Source organism: Suricata suricatta, chromosome 12 (genome assembly GCF_006229205.1).
Source record: "Suricata suricatta isolate VVHF042 chromosome 12, meerkat_22Aug2017_6uvM2_HiC, whole genome shotgun sequence".
NCBI classification, from domain to species: domain Eukaryota; kingdom Metazoa; phylum Chordata; class Mammalia; order Carnivora; family Herpestidae; genus Suricata; species Suricata suricatta.
This window is the reverse complement of record NC_043711.1, coordinates 39,630,572-39,650,767: the sequence shown is the minus strand read 5'-3', so window position 1 is coordinate 39,650,767 and position 20,196 is coordinate 39,630,572. Positions and strand designations below refer to the sequence as shown.

At 40.2% G+C, this 20,196-nt stretch overlaps 1 protein-coding gene across 1 annotated transcript in view; it reads right to left on the bottom strand.

Annotated features, from left to right (window-relative positions):
• Positions 1 to 20,196, bottom strand: part of SUMF1 (sulfatase modifying factor 1) — a 96,104-nt gene that overhangs the window by 39,398 nt on the left and 36,510 nt on the right. The window contains exons 4-7 of the mRNA XM_029918610.1: positions 9,344 to 9,426; positions 7,354 to 7,476; positions 6,485 to 6,599; positions 311 to 424 (exon numbers count right to left, since the gene is read on the bottom strand). Coding sequence (XP_029774470.1) covers positions 311 to 424; positions 6,485 to 6,599; positions 7,354 to 7,476; positions 9,344 to 9,426 — 435 coding nt within the window. The remainder of the gene's footprint in view (positions 1 to 310; positions 425 to 6,484; positions 6,600 to 7,353; positions 7,477 to 9,343; positions 9,427 to 20,196) is intronic.

Sequence of the window (20,196 nt, the reverse complement as noted above, 5' to 3'; positions counted from 1 at the left end):
TTTTGCATAGTTATTCAGATATCTCACTCTGTTCAAATTTATCAGATTGAATATAATTTCTAAAGTTACAGGCAGATTCCTTCAAATAATTATCCTTGCAATCCAGCAACACATAAAATGCTTGTAGACATTTCTATACAGTGGTTTAAACTTGAAGTAAGAGACATGTGCTTAATAGCCCTTTGAGGAAATTCCAAGATTAATTTCAAGAGCAGATAAATACTCCTCAGAAACACATGAAAGTCTTGCCACAGACTGCCTAGGGGATGGATATAACCTCCTCATGATTCAGTGTGAGAAAGATACTCACTGGGTTCAGTGCGTTTTCAACAGAATGGTAAACGGTCCACCAGTCTGAAGTCCATTCCCATGCGTTCCCCACTATGTTGTATAAGCCATAACCATTGGGAGGAAAGGCGTCAACCTAAAAATTAAAAACAGGCAATGTGCTGTCAAACTACTCACCTTGTTTGGAAAATCTCTGCTTCAGAAATGCACTAAAAGCAGCATAACTTCAAGGTATGAATATTAACTTTCATTCTGACAGTCAAAATACATTTTGGCCAATGCAAAAACAAAGAGAGACACGTTTTTACTTTGATTTCTCAACAGGAGTTTAGAAACTTAAGGGGAGTTTATACCACATGGTAGGAAAGCCAACAAAACTCTTCCTAACAGACAGACTAATAATGACCATAAGCCAAATCTGTACCTGAGGGGGGTAAGGGGTAGATGATATTTCAACCTTAAAAGCATAACAGAAACATCATATTAGACCCAGTATAAGTCTTGTCATCAGAGCTATGTGGCCACACAATGTCTCTTGGCATTGAAATATGCCACTTCTGTCCTCTCTACCCACCAGCCCCCTCCAACTCACTATCTTATCTTTAAGCCTCAGTCATTATCATCAAAACACTGAGAGGACTTGTTTTTCTAAAGAAAATGTGAATTCATTATTAAGCATATTTGTAAGAGAAGGTTTGCAGTCATTCTCTGGAATCTGGAAGTATGAGGCCAACTGACAGGTTCATCAGCAAGCAATTATATCACATTTCAAAGGCAGGTCAGACAGTCTGCCACATAATACTGTCACAGACACAGAGCCAAAGTATAAAGCTTTTTTAAGAAGGAGGGAGGGGAGAAGGATAAGAAAAAACTTTAACTGAACAACAGTTAAGTGCAGACAATTATACTATTTTAGTGACTTAAAATATTTTCCCAACATTTTTAATGGAAATTCTCAAACATAAAGAAAAATTTCATTTTTTAGATGAAAATATATCAAGTTATCTTTGGGTTTTTATTTTTTTATTATTATTATTTTTTTTACTGATATGTTGTTTATTTTACTCCTGAATTATTCCACAGTTCCATGCTCTTTTTACATTTATATTAAACTCATTATATAGACAAAGATCATAGGATTGATTTTTAGTTGTATTTTTCTTTTTTTAATTTAATTTAATTTAATTTTTTTTACTTTATAAAGTTTCATATTTTTTTAACATATGCAATTATTTTCCATCATTTACAATACAGTAGTTACAATGACACTCCAAATAGAAAAGCAAAGTAAAAAAATCAAAACACCAACTTCTGTTTCATGTAATTAGACTTATACAGAAATTAGAAGGTTAAGTAACAACTAGTTAATCACCTAATTTCACAGCTATCTGAAGTGGCAATCGTTATATAGCAGCTTATCTATGATACATTCAAGATAAATGATACAATTTATTACTTGTTCATAAGCTACAACACAGCCTGCTTAATGCCTTTCCTTAAATTCCACCTCTACACTACTATTGAAGCTTGAAAAGATGTGAGTTCTTTGTGTGCAGTCTTTCATTTATGCATGTGAGAGGGTTTTCTTTTCTTAATATTTTTACATTGTAGTACTTGTTTTCCTTGTTGGGGTGTTTGCTTATTTAATACATTCCATCAAGGACAGAAATTACATGCTGGTTTTTTTTTTTTTCCCCCATAGGAAGTGTGTCTTGGGTTTTTCCCTTATTATTTTCTTTACTTTTTTTTTTCCTCTTCTTTTTTTGGTGGTGGCGGTGGTTATGTTTAAATGAAGTTGCTTTTACAACACCAAAGACTTAATCATCCATTTCCTACATAAAAGGTAGCTACTTTTTTGCATGGACCTATTACTATTTTTTTAATTTGAGATAGAGAGAGAGAGTACAATCCAGGGAGAATGGTGGGGGTGGAGGGAGAGAGGAAGAGAGAAAGGGAGGAAGGGAAGGGGGGAGAGAGAGAGAGAGAGAGAGAGAGAGAGAGAGAGAGAGAGAGAATATCCCAAGCAGGCTCCACACTCAGTACAGAGCCTGACACAGGGGTTAATCCCATAACCCTGGGATCATGACCTGAGCTGAAATTAAGAATTAGATGCTCAATCAACTAAGCTCCCCAGGCTTCCCTGCCTTTGGGTTTTAAAAAATATTTTTGCAAAACATAAAAATAATAATGTAAAATATAAAAATAAAAATGTTTTTGCAAATCCATGGTGTTTTTCCCCATACTAACGAACCAGGATTAAAGAAATGAATAAATTAAAATTCACTTCCATTGGACACATGAGTATGGAAACACTTGAAACTCAGGCAGTTCAGAGCACTTCAAGGTTACAAAGCTACTTCCTCAGAGAACTTCATCTGGAATATTTGGAAAGCTAAACAGTTTTGCCACTCAGCCTCCACACTCAGCATTCACTATCGAAACAGTCTTATTCACTGCATCATTCAGCAGTTCCATGCCTGTCGACTGAAGGCAGGGAGGGATCAATGACGTAAGACGTCAAAGAGCTTACTGAGGGAGAAAAAATATAGACCCAAAACAAAAAATCCAATTCTGCAAGACAGAGTGGAATGAGTAGGGAAATGAGTGGGGGGAAAAATGCCTCAGAAATTCCCAAGAAGGACAGGATTTCGGGCTGCAGATTTCTGGCTTTATCCTCCTCTACAAAGGTAGAAGTGTCTCGTGGGAATCACGGTCAAGAGTTCTAAACTCAGAAAGACAGTAAAGTTGGAGAGGCCATACGCATAAACTGGTCTTTCAAGAATTTGGACATGATCAGAAAGAGCAAGGTGGGATAATAGCCAAAAGGAAAAGGAAGGAAAAGAAGAAATTAATTTGTTTCAAGAAAAGAAGGAGTCAGGGGCACAAGAGAAATTCAAAGATGCAATAAACATTCCGGAGGAAGAAATCCTTTCTCGGGCTCCTAGAACAGCAGAGAGGGTTCGAGTCTGTCTGCCTGAGGTCCTTTTTATGTGCCCACACTTAACAGCCACTGAGCAAGCAACTTAACCTATCTGGTGCTGTTAAACCATTCATATGGGGAAATAAAATCGACTCAAAGCGTTGGGGTTTTCTTCCCCCTTTAAATAATCTGATGTTTAAGTGATGTAAAATCTGGAGGTCGCCATCCCTGAAATGACCATCTATGAGTATGCCATTAAGAAGAAACTTTGTAACTGCTCACTGTTAAATTAATTGCACTAACCAAAACTTCCTTCCAGGAACCTCAAAAGAAAACAAATGTGCACGGGAAACATTTCAAACCTGCTTATTTTGAGGTAAATGATTGATATGCATTAAAACCAAAACACACTAATAATTATGTCAGAGGCTTAGCAAAATAAAAATCCAATTCTTTAGACTCACTGTAGTCAGAATAGTTTGCTCTGTCCAGACCAGAAGTAATAGCACACATAAACTATCAGGTGAGGAAGCTGCTTCCCAGCAGCCCACCCATCATTGAACTTAAACTCCTTCCCTCAACTGACCAGAGCGTGTGGACACAACAGCTCAGGTGGACTTGAGGTACCTCTCTGGGTCGACAGGCCCATTCTGAAGATACAGATATTGTTAGGCCTCATTCCAAACACAAGTGGAAGTCGCCTTCCTGTGCCCTATTGCTTCTTTCTCCCCAGGTGGTATCTCTCAGATTGGTTCGGAGGGCCCCTAGGAACTGTTCTAATTTTGTCTTAGGAACTTGCATGGCTGCTTCTTCAGGTAAGTTCTGTTGCATATACTCCAGGAGAGACATCTGCTAAACTCCCAGTTAAATGTTCTCACTCTGAACATCTGCAGTGTCCTATTTCATAGGGAGCTTTGTGTTTTTTGAACAGGTGCCCTTAAGGATAAATGACTGTTTTCCTTGGAGACTCAAATACTTAAATAGGATATGAAATTCCATAGCAGTAAGCACTGTAAAATATTCATTACTATCCAGTCCAGCCTTTACATGGCCTTTCACTAAAACTGACAGATGCTTATATAATTTGGTCCATCGGAAGCCCATGCCTTAGGATCCAAGGCCTACTGCAGAAGCCCTGCTTCTCACAGCCTAACATCCAGGAAGGGGATCCAGGCTGCTGAGGCCCTTCTGCCAGTCTCTCTCACGTATCCACTACCAAAGAAGAATGGGTATGAGCCCGACACTCTGTGCCATCCATGCTCAAAGTTAGCACATCACAGGTAAGTTGCTGCGCACTCCTTGGCAGTGTGTGACACTGTGATGGCCACTGTCCCACTGCCTGCATCTACCAACATCTTTCCTGGGGACTCGTGAGCAGCCTCACCGAGCACCTGCATTGCCAGTTCTGCTGACCAAAAGGAGCACATCACTGGCTTGGCTTCTCACCCATAGAAAATTCTGAGAAAAGGTGGAGCTCCTTTAGTCCCTGGCACATCTAATCACTCACTGAATACAACTATGTGCTTGTGAGAGTATCAGATATCACGAAGGAAACTTTGGAGAAACTAGCTTCTAGATCAAATGATTACTCTTTTGCCTCCTTTGGGTAGTGCATCATTTCCCATTGGTTTGTATTGGTTCCTTAATCATGTGCTTACACATATATATGGAATTTTATATGTGCACATATGCACCCCAATACCTCCTGGAGGGCTACATATTTTCATGCAGTCTATTATTCACATTAATTGCCAAAAAAATGAAACTATAATGCTTTTAACTACTATTTAACTAACTACTCAAAATATTTTTAAATTTCTGGTAGGTCAAGTGTCTTCACTCTTCATCTTTTCCAAAAATGTCTTGGTCTTTCTCTCTCACTACTTCATTATTTCAGTCAAAGTTTTGGGAGTCATTTGGCCATCTTCCCAACAATGTATCTGTGTTACATTTTTAAGTAAAATTTGGAAGAATTATTTTTGTGTGAAACAAAAATACAAATATGGGAAAAAAAAATGACAACTGTTTGAAAGAGTGTTGAAAGAAAATTATTCTCAGTAACAACAAACCCAGTAAGGTGTTACTTCTCCCCCCACAAGTTTTCTTTCCTCACTGTTAGGAGAAAATGAAATACTTCCAATATTGCTTCATTAGTGTATGACTTTGCCAGCAAAAGAGCAATGAGAAAAGAACTCCTGTACACTCATAGGGGACAGGAGGGAAGCAGGTGATATGCACTCTGGAAACAGTCTGGCCATATATCTAAAACCTTTACCAAGAGTGTTCACCAGTCTTTTGCTCATTAATTTCATTGTGGGAAACCTATCTTAAACAAATCATCAGATGTACAATTTAGTATATGTACAAGATGTTACTTGCTATGTTATTTAGCAAAAACAAAACATAACAAACAACAGATATAACCTAAATTAGTGACTTATTAATAAGAGACAAATAAATTAGGGCTCATTCAAATGACAGGTTAATATCCATCTGTTGAAAGATAATGCATTTGTTCCTGATATGAAGCAGGGAAAAACAGGATTTTAAGTATTGCATTCAGCATGATTCAAAAGCAACATTTAAAAAGCATGCAGCTATAATAATATATATATGTGTGTGTGCATACATATACATATATATGCATATATACACATACATACACATACACACAGTTATATATACACCAGAAAAACATATGCTGGCATATATGGTAGTTAAGAACATGGGCTTTGGAAACAAATCCACCTCATTCAAATCCCAAATGTGCTGCTTTCCAGCTGTGTAACCTTGGGCAAGTTAATTACCCTTTCTGTCCCTCAGAATACCCTCCTAGAAAATGAGGATAAGATACACGGTACCTACTATACAGAGTTGAATTAACATTAGATGCAGTAACTCATACAAATGGCCTACCACCAAGCCTGGCACACTGCAAGCACTCAATAACTACCAGCCATTATTAGCATCATTAAACACAGAAAGAAGCAGAAGGAAATGTACCAAAATGCTAACAAGGGTTATCTCTGAGTGGCAAAATTCCAGGTCCTTTTAATTTTCTCTTTTGTACTCCTTCTGTTTTCCGGAGTTTCTGGAAGTATGATGGAATCAGAAAGAAAACTGTGTTATGAAAAAGAACGTTTGATTAATTAGCGGGAACTGCCACACTCATGGGTGGATGAATGCAGGAAGAGGGCAAGAGACTGGTCAGAGAGCACGCAACGCCGTCCGAGTTCTCTGTGGCTGCTGCCCGCCTCCAGAGGCCTCGCTACTCACAGGCGCAGTCCCTCGGAAGCCGTCCTCCCCAGTGTTGGTCACAGGAAACTCGCCCTGCCAAATGTTGGCATAATGTTGGCCTTTCGGCTGCAGTTTGTTGCCCCAGGGGAAAAGTCTGTCAGAAGAGACACAGGCATCAGCCTGTCAAACAGGCACAGGCTTCTGGATTAAAGTCAAGAGAAGGAATGCAATGAAAGAGAGCATTGCTCGCTTGTACTGAGTGAACTACATTTTACATTTCAAATATATACATAAATAAAGCTTTTAACCAGGATTGTTTTGTTTTGTTTTTGAATGTTCCACAAAACTAGCTCATGTCAAGTTCACTACAGTCTCCCTGTTTCCCGGGTACTGGAGAGGCTTGAAATAAGTCACATAGCTAAAAGAAGGGCTTACAGAAGGCTGGGAAAGTAGGCATCATTCTGGACTTATATGGTAGCACAATCAGGCAGCATCACACCACACTTTTTTTAAAAGCCTCTGCTATTTTAAGGAGCCTTTTCCTAGAAGATGTGACCCAAACATGAGTTTTCTATCTCATGGTTCTAGAAGCAGAGAAATACCACTGCTTCAGGAGATGCCTAAAATAAGAAAATCCTAAAAGCAAGGCAGCCTGCCAAGAGGCTCCGAGAGGACTCTGTAAGAGCAGAGGGGGATGCACGGAGCACCCTTTGGGGCTGCAGAGAGCCTGCTTCACCAGACACTCTGGTGACCCAGGCAGCAGGGTCTCCTCGTAATTTCACACAGATGAAGAAAGCCTAGGAAGAAAAAGCTCCTGTTGTTTTAAATCAACTTTCTAACCAAAGTAAGTTCCGCAGGTTTAGGAAAAGGCCAACACATAGTTAGGCAAGGTGAGACCCTGCGAGTACCTATTTTGCAGGCCTCCTCGGCAGCTGTATTCCCACTCCGCCTCCGTGGGCAGCCGCTTTCCCGCCCACGTGCAGTAGGCGACCGCATCGTTCCAGGAGACGTGCAGAACTGGATGGTCAGGCCTGGGGAAGAGCAAAACAGGAAACAGAAACAGTCTTCAGCAAAGAGCCCATAATCACCCTCAGTCCAATCTGGGACACTGAGGTGGTCCTGGTGCCAACTCAAACCCCCAGCTGTGCCACATCGGTCACCTTATACCACAGGTGTCTGACATCCCAAGCGCCCAAACGGGTTATAATCCTCCCTGAAACCACATCCAAAACATGCCCTCACCAGCAGGCAGGCCTAGACCCCCACAGAATCTCACTTGGTACATTCGGTGTGGAAATGCATCCTCCATGCCCCCCTCGAAGGAAGGAGTGCTATGCCAGCAGCTGGGAGCACTCCTTCAGGGTTTTTCACAGCTGCAGAGTCACCTCAGAACCACCAACGACGAGCCACAGCAGGGGCATAAAGGCCCAGCCATTTCAGAACACCCACAGCTCCATGCTACAGGTCCTATTTTACCCCAAAGCCATCTAAAAGATCAGCGGGGACTTCTTGGGCCCACATTGTGGACTCGACTTCTCCCTCTGCACAATCCTGCCTCTTCCCCCCTCCTCTACATAGGTTGTTTGGCTTTAAACTTTGTGCCCTTCGACTGCAGATTAGCCAGCTTTATGCACCTCATACTAGCGGATACCAAACAAGTATTTTTTCTAAGGGCATAGAAGGATAAGGAAGGTTAGGGGGAAAGTTTGAGAATAAGGGGATCCACACATTCATAGAGCACTAGATAATTCTAATTCCCTGGTCACTCTTTTTCAAGTGAACTACACACTCCTAGTCCATTCCTTAAACATCTTTGAATTCCCTACAGCAATCATACCATGACTTTCATTTATTCCTTCAACAAATGTTTACTGCATACCTGTGTATCAGTTACTGTTTTCAGCAATGACTAGAGATATACTTTGCTAAGAAAATGCACTCAGTGGATAAAATACATTCCCCACTAGGTTTTCCTTCTGCCTTAGCTTTTTCCTTTATTCATGAAAGAAAATGCCATTTGGGAGCTAAGAGGCCCAGTCAACCTGCGGTACCCAAGAATCTTATGCCTGGCCTTTCTGCCTCACAGTCTGTTTCCATCACAAAGGCTACCAGTGCAAGCTTTGCAAGGTTTCTGCCCTTTGTCAAGGGGCTGTATCCCTAAAACTGAACTTCATGAGCTCTTAGCTCCCTGACAATGAGGGCAATAACCAGGGATGTTGTCAAAAATAGAGGCTCAAAAATCCCATCTGAAAAAGTGGGTTAGGAGAACAGTTTTCTTGGGCTGTTGAGATGCTGAGTCCTGACCCAACCTTTCTCCATCTCCAGGGCTTAAAGTGCTACTCTATTTTTGCTTGAGATAATTATTTCCTTGCCACCCTGGAGACTGGCTGACCGACTTGCAGCTCTGTGGTTTTTCGGTCAGATGGTGGCTTCAAAGTATGTCAGTCCAGGACTGGAGATGACATGAATCCTATACCCAAGACTTGAGCTTCCACAGTGACCAGCGGGCCAGACACAACTACTTTTCCACAACACAGATGGTCTTCTTCCTCAAAGCAATCCGCTCATAAGAAAGAGCAAACAGACAGGTTGCAAACCTTAAGTATGTCAAGAGATTTGTAATAGGCCTGTCAAAGAGGAAAAGAATCTGCAAAGGAAACTCTTTGATAGGCCAAATGAGGAAGAGAGAGGCCCTTATTAGGAGACTTCTGTGAGTTAGGAACTGTGTTTGGGTCTTAACATATGTTATTTCCTGCTATTTTACTTTCTTACCAACCAACTACAGTTTGTCATTCGAACCCTTTTACAGATGAAGATGGCGACTGAGTTCCTTTTCAACAGCAGAGGAATCTTTTTGGCAATAAAAATGTCCACTGGGGAAAGAACCACCAGCCTCACCTGTGTCGAACAGTAGAGTCGGGCCCTTCTGGATGTCTCCAGTTAGCGCCTTTAACAGGTAACCACCAGGGAGCAGCTGCAACCTCAAAGCAACACCCAGAAAAGCTGAGGTTAGTTACAATGACTCTAGAAAAACAATGACTCAGTATGTGCAGAAAAAAAAATCTCACTTAGGATCTTCAACTTCCACTTCAGTTACCAAAAAAATGCTTTTATCAGACTATCAAAAATAAATCTTCAACAAAAAATTATTTCACATCATAAAGCACCACAATGACCGAATAGATAACATATTTAAACAATGTATATCTCCAAGAATTTTTTAAAAGATGAAGGGCTAGCTAATTCTCTATAATCTCTAACAAGTGAGAAACAGCTAGTACTGGTTCTATTTAAAAGATGGGGAAAGTAAGTTCACCTTACAATTGTGTGCTGGGCTCAAGGTCAACCCAGGTGGTCAGATACCAAGCTGAAGCATAGGGTGATAAGCTGGAGTGTGCTTTCAAAAGACCCTGGTTCGATTTCTAGCCCAACATCAGATGTGTAGCCCTGGGCAAGCTCACTGCTTGTCTGGCCTCATCTGCAAAATGGGAGCAGGACCCCCGCCTCACCTACCTCAGACTACAGAGGAGGTTGAACTAGGGAAGTGCTCGGCCAAATGTTCCCAGGACCTTAACTCCTACTTTACAGTTCAAGTTACCCAAGTAACAATAGCAAGTGGCCCTCACTTAGTGACTGGTTAAGAACTTGGCTTTGAAACTAGTCAGAACAAGATTCAAATGACTCATGGTGTGACTCTTGGCAACCTACTGAACCTCTCAAGGCCTGTTTTCTCATTTTTAGATGGAGATAGTAACAATACCTACCTCGTGGGTTATGACAAGGAGGAAATCTAAGACATAAAGGGCTTAGAAGCATGCCTAGCACTAGCATGCACTCAGTAAAAAGAACTCTTCAAAACCATGGCCTCATGACAGGAGGAGAGCCATAACACATCTTCATCACCACTGTTCCTAATACTAACTAAAGAACAGAAATTTGCGAATGACTCTTGTAATATAAACCACAGTAGACTCAAAAGTTATCCCCATGACAATGCTACTGTCAGTCATTTGCACCCTTACGAACTGGGCTGAGTGGAAGAGAAGGGTAAGTGTTTCTGCTAACAATTACAGCAATCACTGAAAACACCAAATTCTGTTCTTATTCTTTTTTTCATATCAGCACCATCAAAACATTCTGATGGGAAAATAACAACCTGATGGGAAAAAAACAAATTCTCTTACACTTTTCAACGATACATGCATTATGTCTTTAAAAGACACTACTGCAAAGTGTTTTGTTTTTCAGAGACCAGGAGAGGTGAAAGACGTGGCTTACTTCTACATCGACTATGGCACTACAGACACTTAAACCTGGGGATGTTCTCACTAACTTAACTGCTAGATGCTTAGGGTCCAGAGACAGGTAACTCATTCCATGTCAAGGGCAAGTGTGCATAGAAATCCAAGGTTTTCCCACTTTAGAGCTTCAATAACTTCAGATTACTCACTCAACCCCAACCCACTCCCAACACTGATCAGAGAAGGCACCAGAAGTTCTATTTCTTAAAATAATAAAAGAACTAAAGAAGACAAATGTGGCAAAATGTTAACCTTTGTTAAATCTGGGTGGAAGAAATGAGAATGCCCAATTTTCTTGTACCCTTTTGTGTTTTGAAACATTTCATCAGTAGCAAACTTTGTTAAAAAACTGACTTACTGATCTGTTCTACTGCTGAAGGGCATGTGAACATAGTAGCCCCAGTTTAGGGCTACTATGAACGACGGTGCTTACTTCTATGAACGTTTCCAGCAGCTCCTACTTTCACCACGTATACATACGCATTTCTGTTGACTGCACACCACGGAGCAGCACTGCTGAATATGCATAGCTTGAGTGAAAAAACACAAGCCAGAAGGGCACACGTGCTCCATGGTTTCCCACTCCTTCTACAGAGGGGAGCACCCACAGAGCTGGCTGGTGTAGAGCAGACCCTGGTCCGGCTCCCTTTCCTCTCCTCTTCTTTCCTCTCCTCTTCTCCTCAGTTCACTCTGGTTACAAATATTTGCTGAGTACTCACTGTCTGCCAGGCACTAAGCCTGATTTCCAAAAGAGATCTTCCACTCCAGGAATCTCAGAGATTGATTTAAGACAGTAATAATGAGGGGCGCCTGGGTGATTCAGTTGGTTAAGCGTCCGACACATGGTTTTGGCTCAGGTCATGATCTCGCCATTTGTGAGTTTGAGCCCTATGTCACTGTCAGCGCAGAGCCTGCTTGGGATTCTGTCTCCCTGTCTCTCTGTCCCTGCCCAACTCACTCTCTGTCTCTCTCTCTCAAAAAAAAAAGGTTTTTTAAAAAAGACAGTATATTGCAGTTTTTAAATTTTTTAATTTTACGTGTTTATCTTACCTGGTTCACTGCACAAAGTGGGGAACGAAATGTGGACCTAGTCACTTCATTTTCCTTTAAATATGACTAGAAAACTCAAATTGGTGGGGTCTAGGTACCACCTTACACAGGCTAGTGCTACAGCTCTCCGCCCCCCCACCACTTTCTCTCATTCTAGATATCTGCTTCTCACTTCTCCCAGGATTTCTCTTCTCTGAAACCTTTCACATTATCTTAGCAACCCATCCCAAACATACCCCTAACTTACATGGAGACTTGAATTCATGGAGACTTGAATTCAAAATGACCAACAAACTCAGGGATGTGCACAGTGAAACCAGAACAGACTAGTTTGAGATGGAGAGGGGACACCACAGTTAACACTGCCCTTGTCTAAAGGCCACAACCTAGTTTTTCTCCAAGATATTAAGACTTGAGGTAAGTATGCAAAAAGAGATCTACTATTATATTATATCTAATCAAAAATTACAAAACATCCAGCCTTGGCACCCATCCATCCAAAGGAATACTATAGGCTTATCAAAAGACACACCGAGGTGGAAATATGTATGTATGTTATAAAGATAATCTATAGAAAATGATACATTATTTAATTCTGTAAAATATATGCATAAGAATGTATACATAGTATACTCAAAAAAAGTCTGGAAGAATATACTTGCACTTATGGGGGTCAAGACTAAGAGTTCTCAACCTGAGCAACGACTGACATATCAGACCAGATAATTCCTTGTTGTAAGGCGCTGTCCTGTACCCTGCAAGATGCTAAGTAGCATCTCTGACCTCTTCCCACTAGATGCCAGAAGCACCCTTCCCCTAATTGCGGCAGCCAAAAGTGTCTTGCCAAATACACCCTGGGTATCATGCTAAGCGAAATAAGCCAGGCAGAGAAGGACAGATGCCATATGTTTGCACTCATAGGTCTAACAGGAGAACAGGAGACACCTAATGGAGGACCAGGGGGAGGGGAAGAGGGAAAGAGAGTTGAGGAGAGAGAGAGGGCCACAAAACCTGAGAGACTATTGAATACTGAAAATGCACGAAGGATTGAAGGCGGGGGGGGGGGGGGGGGGGGGGGGGGGGGGGGGGGGGGGGGGGGGGGGGGGGGAAGAGGTGGTGGTGATGGAGGAGGGCATTTGTGGGGAAGAGCACTGGGTGTTGTATGGAAACCAAGTTGACAATAAACTATTTTTAAAAAAATAAAAAATAAAAAATAAAACAAATGCACCCTGGGAGGTGCAAAATAACCCACTGCACTATGGTAACCAGAAAAAAAATAAGAAAAAGATTGTCTTTCTTAAATGTTAATATATACTTCATAGAGGCATAGTGATAAAAACACCAATCCCTGGAGCCAGGCTACTTAAGGCTGAACAAAAGCACCACTCTCACAAGCTGCATGACCTTGGACTTCACAGTTTAACCTTTCTAGGTCTCAGTTTCATTTGTAAAATGGGATGATAATAATACTTGTATTCACTTCCTGTGAGGATTAAATAAGGAAATACACATAAAGGGCTTAGAATAATACCTGGTGCAGAGTAGGAAATACACAAGTGTGAGCTCTCATTATTACTATTATTCATTTATGTTATTGCATGTTGCAATATTCTTAGAACTTTCAAAGAATACACATTCTAATCAGTGAAAATTTGCCCCCTAATACTTCTTTAGCATGAAGTATTCTATAGTCATCTTTCATCACAATCATGATGTGAGAACCATCTACACATAAACTAACCCATTCCCTGAAGCAAGTAGCACCACATGGGGAGCATGGGAAGGGTGTGGGGGTATAGAGGATTCATGAGCAATCCACAGTCACCAAACCCGAAACCAGACAAAGCTTTGAGACCTATAAGAGTACCTATATCACATGCCTGTCGGTGAGAAAGACCTTAAGTCTCCACTGTAATGATCCGACACACAGTCGGGAAGCATCTCCACATCTGACACATGATGAAGACAAAATAGGTAATCAAAGTCACCCCACATGAGAGGACTAGTGCAATCAGAGGTAGGACATCACTCACCCTGGGAATCATGCCCTGGGAAAGTCATGATGTTTCCCAGTCCAATTTTAGACAAATTCCATCCAATGTCATCAGATGCCTTCCTTTTTCCAATTGTCACTGTTAACATTACATTTCTAAAAACATGTTCTTGAGCTCCCAGTTGTGTCTTGAAAATAAATGTTCCAATCATTTATGTTCATTCATTAGGAGGTTCTTTATATAAGATGATGTCATCTCTGGTTTCTGATTAGATGTAGTTCTAACTTTTCCTTTCACATGTGGATTCCTTTTTCTTTCCTCATTGTTCTGGGTATAACTGTCAGTACCATATTGAGTAACTAGAGAAAAGCCTACCTCCTGGCCTTGTTCCCAATATCAGAGGAAACCTTACAGTCTTCAAAATTGAGAATGATGAGGGTTAATATAGGTTTATTAAACAAATTGCCCTTTATTCCTACTTTCTTGGGTCTATATCATGAACTGGCAATGGATTTTGTTTAGAACTTTATCTGTATTAATTAATATGATCACATGCTTTCAATTAAAAAATTGTGGTACATAACAAAAAAAAAGAAAATAAATGCTATCCTACTATGTTTAGGAACTTATGAAATAAGTAACTTTTGAGAGCCATATATAAGTCAACTAATCAAGGTTATACTGCAAATTATGGCTTATGTTAGCTCGTTTGCCTCAACAGCAAGGGTCTGAAGATGTGCGGCTTGCAGAGTCACAGGAACAACATGAGTGGACTGGCATTTATGATAAGCCTCATTCTACACAGAGGACTTCTTTTTCAATGTGACTGCCCACCCATCCATTTTCTGTTCAACTGAGACAATTCCAGAGTTACAGCACTCCCTTATATCTGAGGGGAGAGGACGTTAACTTGACCTATTCTACTCGACCATCTCCATAGCAACTGTCTTGGGTTTTAAGTTGAAACAGCTGTACCAGACAGCCAGTGACCAATTACAATGTAAATAGGATCCATGTGAGTACTGATGTCCCCTTGAGTAACGGACTTCCCCGAGCAGACATCGTTTCTCACCTCTCCCTGGGGAATTGTAGTAACAGTTTGAAAAAAAGAAATGGAAAAGATATCAAAGGCATCTTTATTCTTGCCAGAGGTGGTAAATTATGCTTCTTATACACACACAGCCTAGAATAAAGTCGGCACAGGAAAAAGAACACTGTGTAATTACGTATATTCAAGTGGAAAGACGTCAGGTTCACAACTTTACAACTGTTCTCTTAAAAATTAAATTCATGTAGACAAGCAAATTAAAAAGATGGACATTTCTTGAAATACAGTTTAAATATGACAGTTACCCCTATAAAAACAGCGCTGGAGAATTTTCAACTGGCACTAGTGAACAATGAGAAATTATTAAAACTGGAGGAGAATCCAGCAACAGAAGGAATCAAACAAACTAAAAAGCACATAGCAAGTTAAAAATCTCTCCCTTCAGAGGTATCTGGGTGATTCAGTTGGTTACGCATTTTCGTATTTTGGGTCAGGTAATGATCTTACAGTTGTGAGCTCAAGCCCCACATTGGGCTCTGTGCTGACAGTGCAGAGCCTGCTTGTAATTCTGTCTCCCTCTCTCTCTTCCCCTCCCTACTTGTGCTCTCGCTCTCGCTCTCTCTCTCTCTCTCTCTCTCTCTTTCTCTCTCAAACAAACAAGCAAACAAACATTTTAAATAAATAGGCTTGAAGAGAGAATAAAAACAAATTCATCATTAAAATAGGTAGGTAGTCAATTCTGATTGCTTATTTTAAATTAAATCCTAAATTAGTTCCCTTCATTAACAGAATTTGTATGAGAGGAAAAGGCATGCTTTTTTACAGAGAGTACAAATATTTATGAAACTTAAAATATATCTGAAAATTTTCAATCCTTTCTGCTTCAGGTCCTAGTGAAATTCCTCATGCTAGAATGCACTACATTCCCAGCATCAATCAGTGTACTCTAAATATTCATTACCACGTCCGTAAGAGAGAAGATAGCCTATATATAGTCATTCATTACACCAAAGAATCTCTGGGTTCAAAAAAATCCTTAAACGTGATCTGGTTTGCCTCCTTCTCTGTTTTGATCTTATTTCCTTCCCTTCCCCTATGTTCATCTGTTTTGGTTTTTAAATTCCACATATGAGTGAAATCATACAATATTTGTCATTCTCTGACTGAATTATTTTGCTTAGCATAATACACTAACCATAGGAGACTCTTAAATACAGACAACAAACTGAGGGCTGCTGGAGGGGAGTTGGGTGGAGGGATGGGCTACGCGGCTGATGGGCATGGAGGAGGGCACTTGTTGGGATGAGCCCTGGGTGTTATATGTAAGTGCTGAATCATTAAATTCTAGCCCTGAAACCATGATTACACTATATGTTAACTAACTTGGATTTAAAAAGAAAATAAATAAATACATTAAAAAAATTTTTTTTAATAAAATAAGTGATCTAGTTTCCTTGTCAATTGTATGAAGAAAGTTGATTTGGGACTTAACAAAAATAGAAATAAGTTTTTTAAATATTCTTTTTACTTCTGTAGGCAAAGAGATGACCGTGTAAATCACTAAATATAACAGCAATTTGATAATACTCAGCAAAAGGCTACAACACATGCACACACAGTGAGGAGACAGGTTGAGTTGTTTAGTTTATTTGCACATCGAGAGGAAGGAACAGAATGTAGTCATTAAAAATTATATGCAGGAAAACTGTAATTGCTTAGATAAATGTTTACCCTTCATAAAAAATGAAAAAGTCACTTATAAGTAAGTATGTGTACACAAGTCTACTTAAAAATGTGTTTACAGACAGACACATAAACACACCCAAGAAAAGATTAGTATTACATATACTGAAGTGTCTGCAATGATTATTTCTGGGTGGTGAGATTATGGATAATATTTCATGTTCTTTTGTGGGCACCACTTTTAATTTGTAAATTATCTTCACTGAACATATTTTTATTCAGATTTTCCAAGTCTTCTTTCAACAGAGGTAAGAGACTTAATTTTACATGGAAAGACCAAAAAATAATCAATAAGAAAAATATTTATTAATTTAATTAAAAATTATATTCACCATTCTTCTGCAAACTTTTTTTTTTAATGTTTATTTAATTTTCAGAGAGAGGGGAAGCAGAGGATCTGAAGTGGGCTCTGCACTGGCTGACAGCAGAGAGCCTGACGCGGGGCTCAAACTCATCAACCACGAGATCATGACCTGAGCCGAAGTCGGACACATAAATGACTAAGCCACCAAGGTGCCCCTGCATATTTTATTTTCATATTCATCTTCCAGTTTCATCAATAAGCATATATATATTTACATACTTTTCCCAAATTATATATTCATTGTTTTCGTTAATTTTACTCAATATTTTCCATTTTTTTTTAATCTGGACTTCACTACAAACATTTTTAGTAGCCACACACAATGTTTTGTCATCTTGATATATGATAAGTCATCAAATAATCTCCTAACGTTGAACCACTCAGGTTATATTAAACTTTATTGCTTCTTGGTGGGAGAGGGGGGTGTTATAGACAACAACACAGTGAAAATCTTCAAACACCTTCACTTACTTTTTTTTTTTTTTTGCTTCTGCTAAATTTCCAGAAACAGTACCTAAAAGTGTGTCTCTATGGCTCTTGCCAAAACTTGTTTTTAAAAATCTACAACATTAATATATTTTGTGGATCATTTCCCTCTGGAAAGAGGGCTGAGTATATGTCAAAAATCATGGTACTCCATGGCAAGGTATTTATCACAATTCTTTACAAGGAAGCTCCATTTAAGCTCCTTACATTGTTAGTGGCTTACTTAGATCCTTTTCAATGTATAATACAGGGAAATTGCAGAAAGTCTGAATGCCATTTGATTGATTCTATACTTTTTTCTTCATGCTTTCCAAGTTCTGAAGCTTCTAAGAAAAAAAAAGGGCAAACAGAAGACAGAAGATAGAAAAAGCATCCTAATAATGGGAAATTCTCTCATACAGGTTATTTTGGAAGTAAATCAGAGTATAAATAATCCCACCTAGTTTTTGGAACAGAGAAGAAAAAGAGGAGCATCATCACCCTTGAGAGCATCATGATAAAGGGGACAGGACTCTTGCTGCAAAGTCAAGGTCAGAATCAGAGATGATCTACCTCCTAACCATGGTTTAGTGACAGGCATCTGCAGAGGGCCACAGAGTGTGATGGTTCAACTCTTGCCGCCAGTCTAGTTTCAAACTAGAGGCTAGTACTGAGCCTAAGGCTGCAGGGCCACAGAACAAATTCTGAATACTCCACAGGGCTAACTTCGCCAGGTCACCAGCCCGACATGTACACTTTACCCTGTAGCTGGACACTTACCAGGGGCAGGAGAGCGACTTCTGATTCTCCCTGTGGAGACAGCACACAATATAGGAAACAGATGCATAATTTTTAACAATATTGTATGTATGTCTTGCAAAGCTCTACAAGAGCTGGGGAAGCAAACACAAGGTTGGCCGGGAATGGAAACCTGGCTCTAACACTCAAGGATGCCATGCTTTCCCAGTATGGCTGCTTGCTTAACACAGGCATGCTTACAATGCTGCAGAGTTTTAAAGGTGGGATGGATCTGGGAGGCCATCTATTTAAACTTCCTCATTTCACACATGAACAAATAAGCCCTGAAAAGCAGTAGGCAGAGCCAGGAAAAGAACCTACAACTGCAGATTTTCACTTTCTTTTCTACTGTCCAAGCATTTCCCAACAGCTGTTTCCTAATAGTTTACAACAGGATGTTGGTAGGTGAAGAGGGAGGTGGTGGGGGGGGGCTCCACAGTCACAGCCGTGGTGGTTAGGAAGGCACAGGGTTAACTGAGTTAAACAAGTTTATTATGATTATTATTGCAGAACATTTCAAAATCTTTAAACTGTAACATGTGATTAAGTTTTAAATAAAGGGATATAGTATGTATCTGAGCCAAGCAGTTTGCAAGTTGTTAGTGCATTCCAATCCTGCCTCTCCTACTATTTACTAGCTATGTGACACTGGGAAAGTTACCGAACCTCTCTGAGCCATGGTTTCCTCAATCAGTAAAATCAATACACTGAGAAATCTTATCTAACATAATAAATATTAGTAATATACTAATAACATTTAGTCAGTATATTACTAGAACTCTATAAAACTAATTCATGATGATTTCATTCATTCATTCACTCAACAAACATTCCATGAACATCTGCGCTATGCCAGCCCTGTGCTGGACCCTTGAAGTGCAGAAATGAAGCATACAATCTGGGGGTAAAGACAAACAAGTGAGTAGAAGACTAAGCATGCGTGACCAAGAGGAGCTGGGTGAGCTATGGGAGCTCAAGGAGGGGCACCCAATCACAGTCAAGGGGTGCTACTTGCAAATGCTTCCCATCGGAGGTAAGAAGGAGGAGCAAGTGAAGCAGAGCAGGGGTGGGTAGGGCATTCCACACAGGAAGCTGCCTGCATTTTAAGTGTATTTCGCTGAATCAGAAAAGTTGGGCATCAATATTTTTTGTTAAATAAAACACATCATAGACTTCAGAACCTTAGATCTGAATGGGATGCAAGGCGTCATTTCTACAGTGTCCCTAGGATGGATAGGTAAGGCAGGATAGACACTGGTCCTCATGTGATGATGGCAGTCCAGATTTACACCTGTTATCCAGCATAATTAAGACCATCCCATTTCACTCTCAAAAATGCACAGATTTGGACAATAAGTTGTATGGTCACTCTACCAATAGATGGTCTCCCTGTATCAGCTTGAACAATTTGGGTGACTGACACCACTTCCTTGTAGGCAGTCCCACATGTCTAGATCATTCTAATAAACAGAGGATTCCTAATCAATGGTTAAAATGAAATGCCTCCCAGAGACCTTCTAACTGGTGGCACTCATGAGGCTCCCAAGGATCACATGGAATAAATCAAATTCCTTTCAGATCACCTTTCAGACATTTGTAGCATAATTATAATTCAGTCAACTCTTAGTCTTCTCTAGGTTCAGCAATTTCTTCAACCTTCTCCAGGGTCTCTACCATCTCAAAGGGAATCACCATCTACCCAGCTGCTCAGGCCAAAACCTAGTAGTCATACTCGAGTTCCTCCTCTCCTTTTCTCCTTATGGCTTCAGATGTACTTCCAAGTATCAGACCACTTTTAGCAAGTCTACTCCTACCATCCGGCTCCACGGCCCAATCAAGTCCCACCAACTGTGACAAAACCCATGCAGAAGCCAGAGCAACCTCCTTATTTTTTTCTTAAATTTTAGTTAACATATAGTGCAATAGTGGTTTCAGGAGTAGAATTCAGTTATTCATCAGTAACATACAACATCCAGTGCTCAACACAA